The 23,075-nt window shown below is 42.8% G+C and overlaps 1 protein-coding gene across 1 annotated transcript in view; it reads left to right on the forward strand.

The window, feature by feature from the left end:
* STX6 (syntaxin 6) overlaps positions 1–19,137 on the forward strand; it is a gene marked incomplete at its 3' end in the record, with an annotated part of 38,486 nt that extends 19,349 nt beyond the window's left edge. The window contains exons 4-8 of the mRNA XM_084248871.1: positions 6,869–6,931; positions 10,003–10,128; positions 11,271–11,377; positions 15,143–15,237; positions 19,061–19,137. Coding sequence (XP_084104997.1) covers positions 6,869–6,931; positions 10,003–10,128; positions 11,271–11,377; positions 15,143–15,237; positions 19,061–19,137 — 468 coding nt within the window. The remainder of the gene's footprint in view (positions 1–6,868; positions 6,932–10,002; positions 10,129–11,270; positions 11,378–15,142; positions 15,238–19,060) is intronic.
* Between the last annotated feature and the right edge of the window lie 3,938 nt (positions 19,138–23,075).

Raw genomic sequence — 23,075 nt, forward strand, 5'->3', positions numbered from 1 at the left:
AATTTGCATTGTTGAAGAGTGACTTGCTAGGTTTGGATGGCGGCCTCTTCCACCATCTGAATTGCTTCTGGAACTCTTGCAACCCATGTTACTGACATTTCCATATACAACTGCTTGACAGCCTTTCGGGAGTATGCAGAGCTAGCAACCATCTACCAGAGTGTAAAAAAACCAATCCAAGTGAACAGATCTTTATTCTTAAATTGCATAGGTAATACCTGTTTCGAAAAAACCTAAGTGAAAGTATCTAAGTAAAACCTTTATCATTAGTATATATTTTGTGTTTTGAAACTATATAGCTAAGCCATTTGATTAGCATAACTAGATGTAAGAGAACCAGCTGTCTCTAACATATGTACTAGAAAGCAGCTTCCTTGAATAAAAAGACTTGGGATCATACCAGTGCTAACATATGGCTTTTTAAGAGTCATCTTAGGCAGGAACCTTAGTGTGTGTTTGCCAAAGACTTTGTATCGTGTGATTTCCTTTTGAAATTATTTCAAATGATAGATTATCGCAGAAATTTAAATATTCCTTGTTCCTTGTTTTATTTGCTGGTTGCCTTTCCATATACATAGATCGGAATTGTTTATAAATAAATGCACATTTTAATGGGCAGTAACCTTTTTGGACCCCAGGAGCCCATCTATAGCATGAGCATTTGGATTGGACACTCTTAATTTCTAGCCAGTTCATAATATTACTCTGATATTGCTAGGTGACACATTTTTGGTAAGATTAATAATTCCTCAATTATGTATCTTCTAAGTAATTTGTAGGGGTTTTTTTTTTTTGTTGTTGTTGTTGTTTTTGTAATTGATTCTTTTTCAAAGGATCCTTTCCTGAAGAACACTCCTTTTCTGAAGAATGGTGCCTTGTAATAAAACATATATTCTTGATCTTAAACATTATACTTACTATTTTTGCAAGGTAATGCTTATAAATTACACACAGTAATGTATTGAAAACTGTTAGTTGGTCTAATTGGAAATAGAATCCAAAAAGTTAATTTTCTAATATCTGAAAAGCTTTGTAAAGTACATTCTTTGAAAGAAGTATTTTAAATCAAGTCCATCCTTTAGAATGTTGTAGTCCTTCTAGAGTTGAGAGGTAAACCATATTCAGTTATATGATCCAACTGATTATTTTAGGATTTTTTTATTCATTGTTTATCACCCTCTTTTGAAAACCTGTTCTTGGGCCTCCCCGGTGGTGCAGCGGTTGAGCGCTGGGTTGCGAAGCTGCCTGCAGCCTCTGCAGTGCCAGTTCGATCCCCGGCCGCTCCCCGGCCACCAGAGGAGGGTCCCACATGGCGCGCAGACCTCTCCTGCCGCCCACTGCTCCCCTCAGCAGTGTACTTCGGTCCTTCTGCCTGCTCTGCTCTCCCCTCTGGCTCTGGTGAATTCTCTCACCCTCCCGTGCTTCTGACTGTACCCAGTGCTTGTATAAATAAATAAATAAATCTTAAAAAAATAAAAATAAAAAAGGTCATTTAAAAAAAAAAAGAAAAAAAGAAAACCTGTTCTTACTTTCTAGTGTCTGCTGGCAGTGCCTGATTTCAGTAAATGCTAATGGCAATTCTATAAAAGAGAAGGAAGTAATAATGATAATTTTAATTTAAAAAAAAAGTACCTGTGTTAGTTCAATATTATTTCATTCAGCCAGACAGTATTTATATACAGATACCTCTGGGTTCTAGGTAAGGGAGACTGAAGAGAGGAATCAGGAAGAGAGCAGATTTGGGAAATGAGATTAAACTCAGAGTAGGAATTTATATATCACAAGTTTATGTGACATCAGTAGGTATTCAAGTAATGTTGCTCCAAAAAGAATACATTTTGATCTACAACTCTATGCTAATGTGCTTTCTTCTTACTCAGGGAGTAAGTGATATACCATATATCATACTTTTGTTTTTCTTTCCTGTTTTTGGTCTAACTGAAGAAAGAAATCTCCTGTGTGTCTTTATTGATACCCACTGATTTTACATTTAGTGAGCCTCCCTTATTTAAAGAGCCTTGTTGTATATACTTTTCCAAGCACTTTTTAATAAGTTTGTGTAACTCTTACTAAATTTTGCTGACAGTTTCTACCAAAGAAAACAACATGTTCATGTTGTATAAATAGTTTTGATATTTTTGAGGTAATCATTTTTATATTTATAGTCACCTATACATCAGAGATGCTGCGTGTGAAATGTTTGTGTTAGGGTGATGTATTCCAGAAGTGACTTTGGTTTACTTAAACAATGAAAGGTCTTGCAGTAAGAACAACAATGAAGAAAGGAAGATGAGGCCTTAGTTCTAGGCTCAGTTGTGAGCTTAATAAATTTTTGTTGTGACACATCATGTAGCCTCTCTGGACTTCAATTTTTTTTGATGAATTAAATGACTAACTTTCAAAGGCTATCAATACTAGAGGTTCCTTCCCTCCAAATTCCAACCTGTTCCAACCCAAGAATTATTATTTTTTAAAGATTTATTTATTTATTTATTTATACAAGCACTGGGTACAGTCAGAAGCGAGGGAGGGTGAGAGAATTCACCAGAGCCAGAGCGGGGAGCAGAGCAGGCAGAAGGACCGAAGTACACTGCTGAGGGGAGCAGCGGGCGGCAGGAGAGGTCTGCGAGCCATGTGGGACCCACCTCCGGTGGCCGGGGAGCAGCCGGGGAACGAACCGGCGCTGCAGAGCCTGCGGGCAGCTTCACAACCCAGCGCTCAACCGCTGCGCCACCAGGGAGGCCCTCCAACCCAAGAATTATTTATAGTCAGTTATATAAGTCGACAGAAATGACTTCAGTTAAAAAGGGGCAGGTGTCCAGTGTGGATGCAGGTCATAATTTATGAGACCTCTGAATGGACACCCTATGGGATTCACAGGGTCCCATTCATTCAGCTTGGAAGACTGAGAAATGAGAAGGGACCCTAAACAACCAGGATATTTGTTCTTTTGTCAGATAAACCATATTTTATTGGTACTGCTTCTTGATTGCTGCTTTTAAATTGCACATGTTAGCACAAAGATGCGTAATTATGTTTTTGACGTGACAAGATGTTAGAAAATGCTTCAAACTGTCTAGTGACATAGTTTAAAATTCAGATCCTAATATGAAAAGTGATTTGTTATATGGGACCTAGAGACTTTTAACCTGTAGCGAAAAAAATGCCATCTGAAAAGCAAAAGCCACAGCCCCTTCCCATGGCATGATCACATACGGGAGGTGCACCACACAGCTGTTGAAAAATCCCCCGACTGTCAGGTGCACACTCACCCCACCTGTTTTCTATTACACATAAAACTTTAAAATTTGGAACTTTTATTGCACAGTGAACACCCAAGTGTGCTTTGTAGTTCACTTGGCTTTGACTCTGTGCTAGAGCAATGTCTGTTCTTTACCTCTGCATTGAAAGGACTATTTATCCTTTTAAATGTATTCAGAAAGTCAGCACATCACATTAATTTAATTGTATTAAAAGGTATGCATGATCCAGAACGTACCATCAGGAACTCTTTATCATGAACTGTAGTTGCATCTAATTGAAGAACTTCAGTATTAATAGTGGTTTTGTAGCTCTCTTATGTGTGAGTTATAAAAAGAAAAATTTAGAATTTTAAAATTTATATTTCGTTAAAGTAATGCCTGCTCATTAAAGAAATGCCTGTTCATTAAAGAAAGAAAAATTTTACAAGAGGAAAAATAGGAATGATACACTGACCAAAAGCTTTGTCATGTTTTTTTCCCCATGTGTAACCATTGTCTTTTCACATTGTCATCATACTATTACTGTGTACTCATGAGTGTTTATTTTATTTTTTAAAATTAAAAGCAATACATACTTGCTATTTTTAAAACATAAATAATTTCAATGTATAAGAAAAATAACATGCCCATTATTCACTCACTGGAAATTACCACTGTCAACAGTTATTTTTTTCTAGCCATTTTATGGACATTGAAATGTACTCTTGAAAGAAATGGCATAATGTTATTCTGTAATTTTTTTCTATGAAAAATATATCATGATTATAGGCTGATATCAATTCTAACACATCGAAAACAGCACTGTCCAATAGAAATGTAATTATTTTTACTTTGTAGTAATAAAAAAGTAAGACAGGTAAATTAAACGTGTAATCAATATAAAAATATTAATGAGATTTTAGAAATTCTTAACTTTTCTGTACTAAATCTGATGTGTCTTATGCTTAAGCATATCTCAACTCAGATGTGAAATTTTCATGGAGATATTTGATCAGTGTTTAAAGTTTATAAAACGTAGAGTCAGAAAAGTAGATTTGCAGTCCCAACATTTTCCAGACATACTTAAAAGTCTTGGAGTAACTGACTTTAAATCTCAATTAAAATTAAGTCAAGTAAAATGTTTACTTGCTGGATTGTCCTGACTCCATTTCTGGAGGAGTTGGTTGGCTGGTAGCTACTATGTTGGACAGGGCAGATTTAAGTCATCCTTTTTTGATGGTTAATGCATTTATATGATGATAATAGTTTGATTCTGACTGTTTACTTTGTTGTTGACAACTGTTATTCACTCTTTGTATTATCTATGCAGAAAAGATAGGCCCCTCTTGGAGTGATTTCAGTAATATGCCTAAATTTGCCCAGTCATTAAACATAGCCATGTCTTGATCCCAGGTCTTTGACATGAAAGACCATGTTCTTAATCTAACTCTGTTAGGATTTGTTTAATCATTAACCCTACTTACAGATAATTAGGTGGTCATTAAATTTTGATGATTGCCAACCTTACTTCAGTGACCATCTTGTAAGCATAATCTAGATAATTTGCTTAAGTAGTGAAGAATCCACTAAAAATACACACTTTAAATATTGGTTAATATTTTCAAAGTCACCTACCAAAAGTCCTTATCAATTATACTTCTAATCACAGTATTGGATTCTGTATTTCATGGTTCCGTCTCACCAGCACTAAGTGTTACCAGTCTTTTTCATTTTTCTCAATCTCATTGGGGAAAATCTCTCTTAGCTTGTACTTGTTTGATTAATGTGGGTCAGTGTATCTTTTCGTGTTTGATCATTTGTGTTTTTCTGTGAATTGTTTCTTGGATGAACACGTTGCCTAAACACAATGTCTAGTGTGTAACACTACATGGTGTGGGTTTATTGTCAGTTTCTATTCTCGTGTTTGGGCCTGCTGCTTATCTTTCTTTTCTTTACATAGCACTGCTGTGTGCATCCTTGCTTATCTGTTGGGGCATATATTTTATATTACTTCCGCAAAATAAATTTCTCTTAGTGGATTTACTGGGTTAAGACAGTGAATATATTGAGGCTCTTGATACAAAGCACCAAATTTATTTCCAAAGGGTTAGTCCACTTTGCCTTCCATTCATTGTTTGGGAACTGTAGTGTTTTTTTTTAATTAAACTGTTTATTTTTTTTTTTAAATATTTTACATCATTGTTTATTTTTAAACAATATTTGCTTCCCCCCACCCCCTCCGGTGTAGTCCCTACAGAGTTTCCATGACCAGTGCACCCATGCACCATCACCTCAGTCCCCTGTGCTCCTCCCTCCCTCCTTCTGAACCCTCTCCCTCCTCCTCCCCTGCAGTATGTCTCTGATTTATAATTGTCTGTTTTTGCTTTGTTGTGTTTTGTTTTGTACTGTTATTATTTTTTTATACTGATGTCTTATTTTGTTCCCCTATATTCCTGCTATAAGTGAGACCATGTGATATTTTTTTTTCCTTCTGGCTTATTTCACTGAGCATAATTCCTACTAGCTCCATCCATGTTGCTGCGAATGGCATGAGTTTATCTTTTTTGATTGCTGAATAATATTCCATTGTGTATATATACCACATCTTCTTGATCCAGTCATCTATTTTTGGGCATTTGGGTTGTTTCCAGGTTTTACCTATTGTAAATAGTGCTGCTGTAAACATAGGGGTACAGGTGTTCTATTTTTTAAAAAATATTTTTAAAGTACATCAGTACAGAAAAGTGCATGTATTCTAAGGATATAGTCTAATGAATATATTAACTGCTCATATTCATGTCAGCAGCACCCAGAAGCATTCTAGAGCTTTCCCAGCACCAAAGTATTCTCTGATATTTAGTGATAACTATACTTTATCCTGATGTGCATAGTTTTTACATGTATTATACAAACAGATGCTCGCCCTTGCATATAGATGTCTGTGCTTGTATCCCATTTGGTCATTTACTGGCTTGTGACCTTGAGTAGGTGACTTAGCCTTTCTAGGGCTCCTTCTCAAGCAAAAAATGAGACTCCTGGGCCTCCCCGGTGGCGCAGCGGTTGAGCACTGGGTTGTGAAGCTGCCCGCAGCCCCAGGGTCCCACATGGCACGCAGACCTCTCCTGCCACGCCCGCTGCTCTTCTTAGCAGTGTATTTCGTCAGTCTGCCTGTTCTGTTCCCCGCTCTGGCTCTGGTGAATTCTCTCACCCTCCCGTGCTTCTGACTGTACCCAGTGCTTGTATAAATAAATAAATTAATTAAAAAAAAAAAGAGAGAGAGAGACTCCCACGGTCAGTACTAGCTTCACAGGATCGTTGTGAAAATTCAGTGATAATGTGAGTTTGAGTCTCATAGTGTTTCTGGTCACTGGTAGGTACCCAGGAATCCTAGTTTCCTTTCTTTTTCCCTCCTATTTTAGATTGATTATCCAGGTTATCTCTTTTTAAAAGGACAGCGCTCTCTTTATTTTTTTCCCCTTTACCGTTAAGTCTGCAAATAAAAGCCAAAGAATGCTACTTTTGTAATGAATAATAAATTGTGTGTGTGTTGCTAGTGTGTAAACGTGAACCCTGATGTTTTTCAAGTATTTTTTCATTTGTTTTCTGGTCTCTGCTTGCCTCGATAGGATATGAAGGATCAGATGTCCACTTCATCTGTGCAGGCATTAGCTGAAAGGAAAAATAGACAGGTGAGTATGCATGAGAATTGACAGTATAAGTCAAAGAAATACATGATTAGATGTTTGAATTAAAAGATGCTGCCTTCTGTGGATCATGCATTCTAGCAGAAGACCTACTTGGGCTGAAGGAGCCTGAAATGACACTGGCCCATCTGGGTTCATGCTCAGACGCCCTCACCACACAGCCATCCACTTTATTCCTGGTGAGCCCATCCTGTGAGCAGGCTCTCTGGGGCTATAATTACTTAGTTGTCCTTTTCTCTACCAGACCCCATGCTTCCTGAGAATGAGGAAAGAAGACTGTTGTGGTCTTTTTTTTTTCTTTTTAATCTCTAGTTGCTCTTATATTGCCTACCCATAGAATTCATTAGCCATTTAATGATTGAAATATTTAAATTTGGGCAGCAGCTCTCCTGCCTGCCTGTGACTATGCAGGCCTCTATTTTAATAATCCTATCCCTTTCAGGGGCAGCTCTTTCTTCCTACCTATGTCTGTGCAAGTGTCCTTTATGTCCCTTCCCTTTTTAAAATAAACCTGCCTGGGCTTCCCTGGTGGCGCAAGGGTTAAAGTCTCAACACTATCAAGCTATTGCCAGCCACTGTGGCCTGAGCTCAGTCCCTGGCCAGGGGGCTGACCCACATGGTACAGCAGACCTCTCCTGTCTCGACTGCTGCTCCCCTCAGCAGTGTATTTCAGTGGATCTGACTGTTCTGCTCCCCACTTTGTCTCTGGTGAATCCTCTCACCCTCCACACCTCCAGCCTATACCCCACTTCTTGTATGCATAAATAAATAAAAATAAATCTAAAAATAAATAAATAACCTGTTTGTTTGAGATACACACACACACACACACATAAATTTTGAGAGCCTTCACTGTGTTTAAATTACCTTAATGTTGGTTAAATCTTTCATCCTCTTTTGAGTGGAGGCCCAGTTCTTATTATTTATTATAAACAAATGATGAACCCTAATCTCAGATACCAAAGCAGATGTTGACCCATCAAAAATAAAAGCTGTATGAGACTAGTCCTTGAAACTTCAGTAGCTATAGCAGCTGATCATCTCATGTATCTTTGTGAACTTACCCAACAATATTGATAACTGCATCTACATAGTACAAAGTCGTGCAGCCCAATGGACAGGATGTGAGCTCTGTGGTCCCATTAATATTCCTGACAGCAGGACTCTGGTAAAGCACAAGAAATCACAAGCAGTAAAGAGCAAGTATTTCATGCACTGTAGTGGTCAGGCTGCTCCCAGTGCCCCGCTTTATCCTCTTTCCAGTTAAAACAGTTTCCCAGGAGCTCCCTGGTGGCCTAGGGGTTAGGTCTCAGCATGACCACTGCAAAGGCCCGAGTTCGATCCCCAGCCGGGGAACCAATCCACACATGGGGCAGCAGACCTCCTGTCTCTCCCACTGCTCCACTCAGCAGTGTATTTAATAGATCTGCCTGTTCTGCTCCCCACTCTCTCTGGGAATTTTCTCTCTCTCTCTCTCTCTCTCTCTCTCTCTCTCTCTCTCTCTCTCTCTGTGTCTCATACACACACACACACACACACACAAATACACATTTCTGGCCTGCACCCCAGTTATTCTATGTGGAAAATAAATACATTTTTTAAAAACTTTAAAAATAAGCAAACAAACAAACAAAACCCAGTCTCCCAGGAGGTCAGACTGATGAATTCTAAGTAACTTTACAATAAAGCTTAGGTGACCCAAGAGTTTAACTTACTGCCAGCTAAGTATAGGCCATGGTATAAGCCAAAACAAATCAGCCTGGAGGCCCCATGAGCCCAGAGGCCCTGGTGAAGCCCAGTTCTCGGTTCAGAGCCTAAGGATGCATTGTAGCCTGTTTCTGACCCTGAAAGTCTTGCCACTTGTCCCCAGCTGTCACTACCTCCATAAAGCTTTTGGGAGTATGGATCTGCATGAGCAGATCTCTGAAATCTCTAAACCAGGTTGGGACAGAGTCACCCACAAAATCTTTAGTGTACAGAAGAGACAGTCACCCTCTGGCCCCTTGACTGGACTGAGGCCCTGGGCTCTGAAGCTCTCCGAAGTCCCGGTCCACTTATAACCACCTCAGAGCCTGTGCTCTGCATCATGAGCCCCTGAAGTCTGACTGTGTGACTGGATTCACCTCTGAAAGTCAGACAGGAGGTCATTGTTGGTATGGAGGGCTTTTCAAGGCTTTCTGAGAACCAAGAAATCAGACTTCTAACAGATACAGAGATCAAAAGCACCTGGTGAGAAAACTGGGCAACTCTACAAGGACAGAGTCACAGTTGCCAGCCTGTTCTGTTTCTTTGTACTGTTGCTAGTCAGAAAGCCTTGTGGAGTGCAGTCAGAGCTGCTGGAAACAGGCTTTCACATCCCCACCTGGGTCTTCATGTGAGGAAGACATTCCTGGCTTACCCTTTCCTGACTATAGACTTCCTCAGATACATACTGGGAAAACCTATGCTGCTTTGTGGGACCTGATTATGCGAGTCCAGCACCCATAGTGGCCGTTCCTAGTTCCCAGCTGAAAGCCTATAGCCTTTTAGTTCAACTCAAGGACATTGGGATTTATCCATAGACTAAATTCTGTGTGTGAGGAGCTGTGACTTAACTTTTTGTCATTCTAGGGAGCTCCAACCATCTTCCCTCAAGAAACCAAAAACTTCCCTGTGTAATGCTTACATAAAAAGGACACTAAGTCTGTGGAGTTAGTTTGACTAGAAACTGAGTCTCTGAGACTTCAAGGGGCTAGGAAGAGCTGGCCTTTAAGAGACGGAGTGTTAGATAATAATGTACTGTGCAGATGGACATTTGTTGGTTTAAAATTGATATTTGTATTTTAATGTGGCAAAGCCCGTTTGGGAGAGCTAGAGAGGAGAGGGCCCTTCCTGGCAGTCCTTAAATGGTACCACGCAGACACCAGCCTGCACCACTGCCTCAGAACTGGCGGGGGTGGAGGTCTGAGGGATGGATGATGAGTAATATGGGAACTCTTAATATCACTGTAGGGGAGCACTTGGTCAGCGATGGTAACTGTCTCTCCCAACCCTCTGCCCTACCCCCACACCCACAGGCCCTGCTGGGAGACAGTGGTGGGCAGAACTGGAACTCCAGAACCACTGATAAATACAGCCGCCTGGACCGCGAGCTCCAGCTAGCCAATTCCCATTTCATCGAGGAGCAGCAGGCACAACAACAGGTACCTGAAGATGATGGCTGAGGACGGGGTGCTGGAGGCAGGGCCCCGCCGTTCCATCCTCTGCCAGCCAGGGTGCTTTCCTGCTAACGAGGCAGCTGGACCACAGCTGACCCTGTGGCACCTGTGCCCGCCTGGGCCCGAGCACACGAAGGAAGGGCTAAGGAGCCTAAGGAGCATGGCTGTGTCAGAAGAACCAAGCTCGGTTAGGTCTCCTGGGAAAAACAGGTCGAACATCTAAAACTAATGACGGCCATGGACTTTTAAAAAGACCGCTACTGCTTCCCCAGCCTCTTGTATACTCAAATTTCTGTTCAACAAAAAGCACTTTTTGATTGTTCATTGAAAATAGTTCTAGTATACATAAAAATGATTCTTTTGATACAGGTTTAGGAGTAGAAGGAAAGGTGCTCTTCTGACGTGTAGTTGTGTTAATAAAAGGAAACTAATAATAATATATGTAGGGATTCAGGGATTTTCTATCCAATGAAAATATACATGTAAGTTATGTGTTCTTTTTCCTTTAGCACATCAGTTTAACCAGTTGTCTACTTAAATTGCTATTAACTAAGCATGATTTTTTTTTTTTGATAAAAAGTGAGGAGCCTTATACAATTAAAAGTAAATATCATTCAGTAGTTGTCCTTGAGTCACTTACTGCCACAGGCCTCGGTTTGTCCTTGAGGAGGGAGGAAAGGACTGTGTGTGTGATTTTTCCCACAGGCAGAGCTTTGCCCTCTGCTGTCTTGTGTGTAAGCTGTGGCCGTCTGTTGTGGAGGGAGACCTTGGCCCTGGCGTGGGCTTCCTCTTCCCGAGCGCCCTGTCTCAGTGGCCACTGCCCATGCACATTCAGCCACTGCGTCCCCATGTTAGACTTCACCCAACTGGAGTAAATCTCTCTAAGTGGTTTCAAGCCCTGCTGACTGCTCAGAAGTTGGATTAGCAGGAAATAGCAGGAGCTTGACAAACCAGCCTTTTGATCAGCGTGTTCTCAGAGGCAACGTTCTGGTCCTTTGATTTCTGGGCTTTGCTTCTGAATGCGAATTGTCCCAAGTTGGCAAGGAAGCTAGCAGCTGCTAGAGAGCTGGGCTCAGAACCAGGTAAGATGGATTTTAATTGCTTATTTCCCATTTCTCTGGCACCAGCTGATCGTGGAACAGCAGGATGAGCAGTTGGAGCTGGTCTCTGGCAGCATCGGGGTGCTGAAGAACATGTCCCAGCGCATCGGAGGGGAGCTGGAGGAGCAGGCAGTGTGAGTTAGAGACGCCCTTCTCATGTTCGGGGAAGCTGGGGGGGGCCCTTCTCATATTCGGGGAAGCTGGGGGGGCTGGGCACGGAAAATCATCCTGTGAGACCCTTAGAAAGCCTGACAGTTAGATGGCTACTAAAGCCAAAAGCTTTTTTAATTATAGCTGTTGCTTTATTCTGTTTTACAGACTGACCTGAACCAAATCTATAGATAAAATTTTCAACAGGGTTTAGGCAAAAGTGTTTTTATTACTGCTTTTAGACAGGTACACATCCCCTTGAGTAGACGTTTGAAGTGTCATGAATGGGAATGTGAAACAGATGTGGCTGTGTAACCTCTGGAGGTTTATATACTGAAGAGGACCGGACGTGACCTAACTTAACTTCATCATCTTGTAACTCTCCCACTGCAGCGAGCAAAGTTTTTTATTCTGTATCTTATTTTTTACCTTTATGAAAAAATTTACAAATTTAACTCCAGTTAATAATAATAATAAAAAAAAAATCCCTTCACACAAGTAAACAAGGCACACGAGAAAACTGGATTGATCAGTTTCTCCTAGAGAATAATCTCTTCTTGCCCTCTGATGTTTGACACCAAAACCAGAACCCCTAAGTTACACTACCATATAATACCTTTACCACTTTACACATTTTATCTGGAGAAAAAGAATAAGATCATCCACTAGGAGATTGCAGACACTCTCCTATCTTGATCTCGTATTCAGTGTTACATTCACGGGTTACATGTTCATCCATACTGGGTGTGTGTTCTGGGGCGGGGGTGGGGGGGCTGGCTGTCAGTTGTAACCCAGGGAGGAGTGGACAGTGTCTCTGCCATCAGAGTTGACCCTTGACTAGGTAGAGGGCACATTAGGTAAATGAATGCTAGCTGCTCGGTGGTGACAGACGAGTGTGTGGTACTGTGAGAAACCCAACTTCGTGGAAGTTGAAGCCAGAGGATAAGAAGAAGGTGAAGATGAGTAGTAGCAGCCAGGGGATGGGAGGAGAAATAAAGGGCAGCTGTGAAGGGTCAGAGTGCGGGGATTGAGAGGACAGTTGCAGCAGATAAGACAGAGACATAGAGGATGGATCAGGGAGGCCCGAGACATCATGTTAAGGAGTAGGAACTTATTATTTGGAGGGTCCTTGGGAACCCATGAGGGTTGTGTTAGCAGTGATCACGTGGGTCAGGCTTATGTTTGTGGAAGGCCCATCTGTCTGCAATTCAGATAGTGAACCGTGGTGGTCCAAATCTGGAAGCTGGAATAGCAGGAATGTAGGTGTTCTTGCTTAATTTCTATCTAATATGGATTCTTAACCTAAAACTCCAGATTTGGGGTATGGGAAAGTCCGAGCTGCTCCATTAGTGAGGCCGCCTGACTAGGATGGAGAGACCCCAACAGACTTCTAGCTAGAGGTGGTGAATGGAGTACACCCTTTTGTGTCTGCTCCCTCCCTAGAGTTTACTAGAACAACAGCAAAGGGATTTTTTTAAGGACATGAAATTTATGTGGGAATAATTCTTATTGGAATAAGAAGCAGTGATTCTTATTGGAATAATTCTTATTCCAATCATTCTTATTGGAATAAGAAGCAACAACTGTAACATTTTAGATCTGGAAAGTAGGAAGATGAAGGGTTTTACTGACTGAAGAGACCAAGGAGGCTAAATCCTCAGCCAGCAGAGGAAAAGTCAGAGTGGTGGATCCACACCCCAAATCCCCGCTGGGAGGAGCATGCATTCTGGACAATGTTTCCCCCCTGGATGTGATCGCATCAGATTGTGACCCAGGAAAGGGGAGGAGGGGTAGGAAGGATGCAAGGGCTGCGACCCAGCCTCTTGTAGCTGTGACTCAGCCCGTAAAGACTGAGAGAGCAAGACCCTGAGGTTCCTTCCGAAAACAGAGAAGGCCCGGGGAGAATAGGGCAGGGCCAAGCAGGTGCCCCAGGGAACAGGAAACATCCGTGTTTTACTAAAAGCCTTCTTAGGACTCGTTACACTGTGTGTGTGTATGACTTTGACTAAAAATAGATTCTTGGACTTAGGCCTGTGCTGTCCAGTACAGTAGCTACAAGCCCTGTGTGGCCTTTGAGTACGTGCGGCAGCCAGTCTGCACTGGGACGTGCCCTGTGTGTAAGGACAATCCCAGATTTTGAAGACTTAGTGTAAAAAAGATAGAATAATTTATTAGTGATTTTTTTTATATTAATTACATCTTGAAGTGAAAGTACTTTAGCTGTCTTGGGCTAAACAAAACAGATTATTACAATTAATTTCACCTATTTCTTTTTACTTTCTTTCACATGGCTTGTGGAAAATATAAAATGGCACATGGGACTCACATTATTTCTCTGGACAGTTCTGTGTTCGCTAGCTCCCGGCTAGAGCTTGGTTAGTGGTTGTCCTTGGCTGGAGAGTGGGTGACTTACCCTTTTTGTCCTCGGTAAGAAAAGTCATATCCAGACACAGAGGGAGCTCTTGTTTTTCAGCCTTTGGCACTCACTGGGTAGGTCTCCCAGCTGCAGGGCCAAGATGCTTCCAGGATCTAAAATGAACTAAAAATGTTTTCATTTGAAAATTGAGGAAAGGGACAAAGACTTGTTAATGGAGCTGTCAGTGTGGGGTTTATTTAATCATTAATGAGGAGTCGGTTGCCCTGGATCTTGCAAGGCTGTCAGGTGCCCCACATGGGCACAGATCAAGACTGTCATTTCAAGCCGCTATCAGTGCTGTCAGAGTAATAAAGCTTTTTAATAAAACCTCTGGTACTAATTGGTACATTACCTTCTATCCTCAGGGTCATCATATTCACCAACATGTGTTAATCAAATTAAAAAGCCTGGAAGGTTTAATACAAAGTTAACTGTTGGAATATGAGTATTTTTGTGTGTTTTTTTTTTTCCCCAGCTGCACCTTGGAGGCAAATAGTATCAGCCTCCCAGAGGGAGGGAGGCCCAGCTTCTCTCTGGGTGCAAATGAGGTGAAGCAAGCAAGCACTGTTGGGATTGTCAGCCAGTCCTAAGGACTTCCAGCTTGATGATGAAGCAGAGTGCTTTGAAAGAGATTATTGTGTGATTAAAGTCATTTCTTAATTCATATTGCTCTAAAGTGCCCTGTACATACCGTGGGGCTCACAAGACCCTGACCGGGAAGCTGGCTGATAGAGCTGACTCATTTTACAGATGAGGAAACAACCCGAACAGTTGTCAGGTGCCTTGTGTCAGGCCGAGAGGTAAGCAGGTGGCAAGGACTGGCTGGCCGATTCCACAGAGCTTTCTTTCTCCTGCATTGTGCTGCCACTAAATTTGTATCACTCTATGAAATCCACACTACCTTGTCTGTAATTCTGAAATGTGGAAAGCTCTGAAACATTAAAAGAAATTTTTTTTAAATTTACAGCAAGCTCATATCACAGAAAAACCTATACTGACTGCAGCTGACTGTGATTCCTCATTGTTTTCTCTGCAGAAATAAGAATGTTTAATTGGGGTGGGGACAGGAAGGACAGCTTCAGACCCTGTTGGTATGTTGACTGATATACAGCCTATATAGCTTACTACTTTAAAAAAAAAAAATTCCTAAATTCTGAAATCAAACACATATTTTGTTCCAAGGATGTGGGATGATAGATTGGGGACTTAAATCCCAACATTGCCATTTTGAGTTTGCTGAAACTGAGACCTCCATCCTGACTTAACCCCATGACCAGTTTTGTGCCGAGACTTTGCGCTGACCTGCAACTTCTGTGTCTGCTTCTCTTTCTAGCATGTTGGATGATTTCTCTCATGAGTTGGAGAGCACCCAGTCTCGATTGGACAATGTGATGAAGAAACTTGCAAAAGTATCTCACATGACCAGTGGTATGTATGGTGTTTGAAGCTTAAGGATTCTTGCTTTGTTCTAGAAAACAGCCTGTGGGGGTTCTCTGCCAGGTGTATCCATTCAGACCCTTGCTGTGGTACAATGTCATTGATGCTTTGGGGTCAGAGAAGGAAGACTAGGGAACTTATTTTAAACCATTTAGAAGCCAGTTACTGTTTCTCCTGGACTGATTTCATCACCTCCAAATACGATGTCTTGACAAATCTAATTTAAATAGTTCTAAGTTACTTCCATAGTGAAAAAATTCCAGCAAATTTGCACCAGTATGGGGATGAAGAAGTGACAATTTTCACGTCAGTTACACTGTAGAAAGATGTGTCCTAGTGACTGTTTTGTGTTTACTACAAATCACCTCCCTTATTCCACGAGGAATTTTAAACCAAAGAAGATTTAGTATCGCTATTTTTTTCTTTATTTGGTGGGGGTGACTTGTTGAAGGGAGGACCTGGTGCTCCTTGCAGTAATTTTAGCATTCCTGACCAAGAACACCCCTTCCCCATTGGAACTCCCCGTGTTTCTTGCCACCTTACTCTTCTCTTGGTTTCCTCCTCTCATGTATATAGTAGAGGACCTGATAATTCATTCAGCCTTTTGAGGCAAGCTTTAAACATACATGTATATTTGCTTTTCATCATCAAGTCGCCTAGCAGTTCTCTGGGGCTCAGTCCTGTCTATAAACAAACTAGGTGGGGGAGACTCTTAGGGTCATTGTGAGGATTAAATGAAATAATTAATACAGATGTTTAATAGTGTCTCCTGTGTGTGAATACTTTGTAAATGTTTGCTTTAAAAAAAAAAAAAAGTAGTAGTTAGTCAGGCAGAAGATGACCTTAAGGAGCAAAGAACCTGTTAGATGCCAAACAAAAAGAAGCTCATAGCCAGGCTTATTTCCTTTTTTCACCAGGGGCAAATATTGTTATGCTTCTAGCATGTTCTTCATTGCCTGGAGCAGGCCCCAGCTCAGTTCATCACTGATATACTTAGAGAGAGGGTTGCTCAGTCTTCTGATACCCTACTGTCTTTCCTTTTTTTCCCTCCCACTCTGCGGAGAAAAAAAAAAAATGTTTTAATGAAGTATTATATAACCAGTTTAAACACTGAGGCTCTCACTAGTGTATGTATTAGTCCAGAAGTCAAGTAGCTACTTCAGCAGCAGTTTTGTTTGGGGAAGAGTAGTTGAACAAAGATGCACTGTGTCTTTGTTTCCCAGCATTCCGGGTATGAATAATTTAGTAAGCACTTGCATTGTGATAAGCGATTCAGTGTGTATAAATAGCTCGGAGGCTTGCTGATGCTTTATTCTACTTTCTCCCAAAAGAAAAGTTTGGGGAGCAAAGTAAGAACTTTAGCTTTATTTGTCTAAGAAAGAGAGCCAGGACACAGCATTTAGCTTGAAAGGCCCTTCAGTTTGGACAGTTTGCCTGTGGTTTTCATTTTAATCTTTGCTCGTTCCCTAAAGAAAAATCGCTAAGTGCCTCTGGCTTGGTAGTGTCTGCTTCAGTTTGACAACAAAGCAATTTGGATTTGTCTCTGTTCTTCTCCATGTCTTTGGGGAAAGTTGACTGCATTTTAATCAAACCTGTACATGAAGAAAGGGTCACACACAGAGCAGTTTGATCGGGTGAGAAGCAAACACACAGTTAGTGCAACAGCTTCGGCCCTGCATGGCCAGCTGCTCCATGAGCAGAAATCAGCCAGGATACACTTATTTTCCTGAGTGACCCAGAGAGAAACTAATCTTGTTGTCCTAACCAGAGAGTTTATTCCATTGAGTAAAGACCAAGATTTTCTTCCTCTCACTTTCCAAAATGCTGTTCATCTTTTCTCTTTAGGGGAGGAAAACACATGGGGCTGGGGAGAGGGAACCCTCATTGGAGTTCCCTTTGTTCCCTCTGACTTTGAGGCAGCTCTTGAGCTTGCAAAGCTGTTTATGGCTTTTCACTTGAGGTCACAAAAGCCCTTGTGGTTGGTACCCGCCCCTTCTGGAGAGAAGTCTGCTGGGGTAACAGCTCCCTGGGGTTACCTAGTTCATGCTTCACAGAAGCAGCTTACCACTTCAAAGGAAAATGGCTTTAAAAGAGCGTTCCTGGGATGTGCTAGCTCGTGATGGATATTCTCCCTTGATGAAAACTCCTATTTAATGCTGTTGCAGAAGAGAAAGTAATGGGAGGAGGGCAGGGGATTGAGATAGAAAGCTGGTTCAGTCCTGGAAACCTGAGGTTGAGAGTGGCAGCAGGAATTATGTGTGAGTTGGGGCTGGGGGAGGTTAGGAAGCAGTTACATGATCGCTTTGCTCTGGAAGAGTATCAGCTAATCATTTTAATGAGAGCAGTTTAAATGATGATAAACATTTTAAATAGATGGCAATGTTTGACCATCGAAGTGATAGTAAAACATTAAAAATGTGGTAGGGGGTGGGCCACATCTGCTCTCCAGGCCTTTGGAATAGTCCTGGTTCGGAAGTGGATCAACTTGGGGTCTCCTCCATAGTCACACTTGCTCAGTGAGTTTCTGGTATATCTGAGTAGAGCAAGGCCATCACCACCAAGGAAGTGCTCCCTTTACCTGCCATCATTTGGTGCCATTCTCTCAGCAAATTCTAAGACTGTGCTATTCATGATACTTAAATAATTGAAGTGCATTGCTTTGTGGAAAGTTTTGCAATCTATTTTCTGATTTTCAGATCATTTTTCAGTGCGACTTCTCAGTAGCTATGGTGTAAAATCTGCAGACTTTCAAATAAACTTTTCAAATAAACTTTCAAATAACATCAGTATGCTTTCGTATTTCTATTTGAAATAAACTCTTCTAGCCATTGATTTATAGTTTCATAGGCCTGCAAAATTCATGTCAGCCTGACCCTTTGTGGAAAGGCAGGGCTCATCTATAGAAAGCATGCATGTTCTTCCTCCATGGACCCAAGTTAAAGAACCATCCCTGTGATGGCTGTCCTGTCCCCAAGCATCGCAAAGCCCTGAAATTTAGGGGGGATATTCGTGTTGCTAGGTTCTCAGGACAGCCCTGTGAGGCAGCTGTTGTAGAGTTAGGGAACTGTAGTCAGGACTAGGGCCTGGAACCTGTGGGTCCCCCTCCTACCCCTCCAAGACTCTTTGCGCTCAGCTGTTTAGATGCACTTGAACCACTTTACCCTCTGTACCTGTTGGAAATTGCTGGTAGGACAGCAAGTTTCAGAAGAGACATTCCACTTTCGCTTGCAGATAAGCTGCATTAGTGATTTATCACAGTTACTGATTAAGCAGTCTTACCTGACTGGGTGTGGTATAAAATTAGCGATGCACATGCTCACGAGAGCCTGTTTGTTCAGCTCTGCATTTCTTTCCTGAAGTGACCTGCAGTAGTTTTCATCTCTTTTCTATCCTCCCACAGTGCTCATTGAGGAAATCACATGACTCTTACTGAATTATTGTTGAACTAAACAATTTGACTTTGGTGGGAGATTAAAGCAGTCGGGCTTTGATCTGTGAAAACAGTGCCCACACCTTTTCCAGAGATACGCTAACCGCCAGCAGAAAGCTAAGCCGCTGATTTTAATTAAAGATGTGAGGCACAAAGTACATACTTATTACAAGGCACACTTTTGGGGGACTGGTGGGGTGCAGCGTACTGCAGGCCAGAGTAGCATTAGGGCTACTAGGCACCTGGGCAGGCTCAAGATCCTCTGCCACCATCATCTGCATGTCCTGTCCCATTTTGGCTTCAAGGTGTTGCCTTCAATTTCATGTACATGTATCCCGGGGGCTGTCACGTTGCTAAGAGCCTAACCTCTGCCGTGCCTTCCAGATCGGCGCCAGTGGTGTGCCATCGCCATCCTCTTTGCGGTCCTGCTGGTCGTGCTAGTCCTCTTTTTAGTGCTGTGACGCCGGCCACTCTGGTGCCTCCTGCACGCGAACCCAGGGAGGAGAAGTGGCATGTGCAATGGCGCCCGCTCCTTGCCTCCCTCTCCTGGAAACACAGCCTGCACTGACTTTTCTCTCTGTGACCCACAAGTGAGATGGCGCCTCTGTCCCAAAGTCGGATCGGCGAGTGGGAAGAGGAAGTCACCGACCGCACACTCCTGGCTCGATGCCTGCCCTGCAGACAGCTCGTCACTGCTTTGCCTGCGGGCCTGGCCCCGTGGATGGCCACCGAGGAGTCCAGAGAAACTCAGACTCGGCTCGTGTTTGCTGTTGCTCAGCCCATCCATCTTCAGCAGCTCTTTCCTCCTGCTCAGACCCTTCCCCTGCTCAGCTGGCACCGCCGCTCCGTGGAAAGAAGCTAGTGGGGATGCGGACGCGGGGCCCATTCATGCTTCACCGTGGCTTTCCTCGGCCGTCGAGTTGGTTATTCGTGGGGACAGAGGCCCAAAGCAGTTTGTGACAGAAAATGCAGTGATTATTTTTCAGGGATAAGCACTGGGATAAAATTGCTTTTCCAGATACTTTTTTAATGCTTGGGATAATTCATGGGAAATAATGAAAAGCACCGGGCTTGGGGGTGGCTAACCGTTCCTGGCTTGAATGGAAGTGGGGAGGAAAGAAAGGGCTGAGGGGTGCTGAGTTATCACAGCTAAGAGATGGGGTGGCAGGATGGTCAGAGGGCAGAGCCCAAGTCTGGCCAAACCCATGCTTGTTCCGCGCCACCTTCCAGGAGGTGCCACTTGGACTCTGAGGATGACCCTTGAAGGGCTGCTGCTCCAAGGCACTTGAATGGATTCGAATCGCAGGCTAGCCCAGACAGTGCATTTATTCCTGTGGCATGGTGGGGTGTGGGGGAGGGGGTGCGGTTGGGGGCGTTAATTACATTTACTCTGGAAACTGTAATGGCAACAAAGGCTGGTTCCTACCCAAACTTTTCTCACCCTGTGAGTATTGGCACGGAAGGGAAGGTGAGTGAGGTTCCCCCCCCCAAGACAACTCGATTTTATCATCTATTCAAATAACTGAGCCAATCCAAATTGAAACGACAGATGCTTTAAATTGAGTTTTAGTAGCTTGAAAATGCTGAGACACTAAACTTCAAATTTCTGGTGACTTTCAATGCCTCTAGCGTGCATATATATGTACATAGGATATTTTTATAACTTCCCTGATGAATCACCTAATATTAAGTAGTGGTTGAAGCCAGAGCCTGCGATTGGCTGCGGGAGTTGCCAGTCTCTCCGCTCCAACTCCCTTTTGCACTTGGAAAGAACAGCAACATCTGGATCGAGTTCTAGCTTTCACTTCATCTTTTGGGATCCGTTCCTCAGCACACTAACCTTCTTTCCCCGCCCTTTTCTTGGTTTGCTTTTATTTGTTTTGCTCTGGACTCCCCCCCACCTTTTTTTTTTTTTTTTTTTTTTTTTTTGTCATTTGCAATGATATACTGGCCCAGCTAACTTTTGAATTGCACTTTTTAATAAATATTTGTAACAATTTTTTAAAGAAGGGTATTTTTCTCATGTTTAGGATCATGGTAGAGAATGCAATCTGCCTGTCAATGAAAGTGAAAAGCAGATTTATAAAACTAAAAGGGTGGTTGACATCCATGTTTACATTCAGCTCTATTTGAGATATACTAGATAAGTTATTTCTTTTCAAATTAGGGGGGAAAGTGATTACAAAGGGCTTCAGATTTAGGGTACTAGATTATTTGCTTTACAAAGCTTTAAGACTTGATCAAATAGTCTTTTCTAAGCTTAGAACAGGGATGGTCTTTAGACTTGCATTAAAATATCTGCCTTGTTACATGTGGCCCTTGTCACTGTACTGTAAGCCACACTCTCAACATCACAAGAAGCAGCTGGCATCTTAAGGACCTGCATGATTGCCCCCGGTAAAAAGCATGCTGTGTCCTACTGTTACGTATTTACTGCACACCACAAAACCGGCCTGTGTCAGTCAGTGGGGCCTGTTGGGAACACGCCTGGTCATGAATGAGATACTCCCTTCACTTCAGGAGTTTTGTGCCCCTAGGCTTAATTACCAACTATTTGCATATAGCATTTGACCTCCCTGATTTAAGGTGTTTGCTGAACAGTGGCTCTGGGAACCCAGACTCAGGATGGAGTTGAGTAGGGAAATGTTTAGGGAGACATTGACTCAAAATACAAGCTCTGTGTGATATTCTTCCCCTCTGATCTCTGCACTTGCCTCACCTCACAGGAGTGGTTCTTTGACAGCCTTCCTCATCTGCCCTGCGTAGACCCAGCCCAGCTTCATCCCAGGTCTGGCCCTTTTGTCCCAGCTGGGCAGTCCTTAAAGATGAGTATTCCTTTGAAGGCTTTCCACTCAGACACCAAATGGGTGCATAGAGAACAAGCCAGTGTTGTAAGTTGAAGGACAGATATTCCCTCATGTGTGATCCTGTGTTACTAGGCTCCAGAGGGCATCTGGGGGTCCTTGGCCCTGTGTGGGAGGATGAGGGACAGGAAGCAGCAGCAGTGAAGCCTCCACGCTGCTTCCAAGCACATGCTGTAGCTGTTGGGCTCTTTCTTCCTTCAGCTTCTGTGCCTCATCCCATCTTAATCATTTCTAAGGAACTGGCAGAAAGTGATGGATAACGATGCAATTAATGTTTATAGGAAGAACATTTTACTAAGTCAGCTGACTTGGGGAGTAATCAAGGGTATGAACCATTGAGGGAGTTTGCCAGAGGATGAATCCAAGTGGAAAACCAAAATCCCATTAGTTTTCAGTCCTGCTTTTTGATCTCGTCTTTGAGTGGACTGAAGATCACAGTGCGCCCCGTGGCCCGACACAGGGTACAGGGCGGTGGGAAGCCACAGCATGCGTGTGACGCGAGGATCTTCACGCCAGAGCCACAGGGGGAGAAGCTTGGGAACTTGCCCATTATTCTCAGCTTTTAGCCAGAGTTAAACAGACTGATGGGTCTGGTAGCCAACAACTTGGCAACTTCCACGCCTTCTCACCTCGTGAGATTAAGGGCTGTGAAGAGAAATCTAGTCTAACTCCAACAGAAATCTGTCTCTGTTAAGTGTTTTACCTTCTGTAAGTGAAGGTGGCAGAGCCAAGATTTTTCTTCTGGTAATTTCCCTGGCTATACAGTCAGACCAGGGGGACAACTATTCCCCGCTACCTTTCTAGAGAATTCCTAGCATTTGAAGATCTGAAAACTGATGATAAATAGGAGTTGCCTTTTAACTCTGTGGACTTTGGAGTAGTGGGTTTTGCCTTGTATGGATGAATTTGTAAACACAATTGGGGATGTCTGGAAAGCGAAAGTTCTAGAGCACAGAATCCCCCACCTCCAGTTCTTCCTTTTGTCTTCCTCACTGGCATTTCTTATGTCTCCCAGGTATTTTAGGAATACTTTTTTTTTTTCTTTTAAAGATAATGTTCTTTGTTCATCAAGAGCAGAGAGAAGGTGAAACCAAAAAGGTCCATACACTTAAAGCCCCGCAGCCCTGCTGCACCTCCTCTGACCAGTCAGCTGGCAAAGCTGGGGCCCCAATGGAAGGCTGTCAGCGCTTGCTGCCCCGGGGCCTCTGCTGTTGGGTGAGGGCAGTTTAGTCACCTGACTGGCATGTCTGCCTGCCTTCCCCCAGCTCCCAGCCTCCTCAAAATATGCTTATGCTTAAAATAAGGCGGTGTTTTTGCAATGCCTGCTTCGGTCTGTTGTACCTACGTGGAGACCATTCTCACCGTGTTTACTTGATAGTGCCCACTGCAAATCTGCTGTCTGGTGTCGAGTCCCGTACACCCGGAGACTTCTGAGTAGGACAGAACAGCCCTACTGGGGTCCTCCTAGACTAAAGCATGAAGTCTGGTCTCCCAGGTGGGGCCACACCTCCAAACTAGTGTGTACTTCTGGGGTA

This window comes from Talpa europaea, assembly GCF_964194135.1.
Source record: "Talpa europaea genome assembly, chromosome: 12".
NCBI classification, from domain to species: Eukaryota; Metazoa; Chordata; class Mammalia; order Eulipotyphla; family Talpidae; genus Talpa; species Talpa europaea.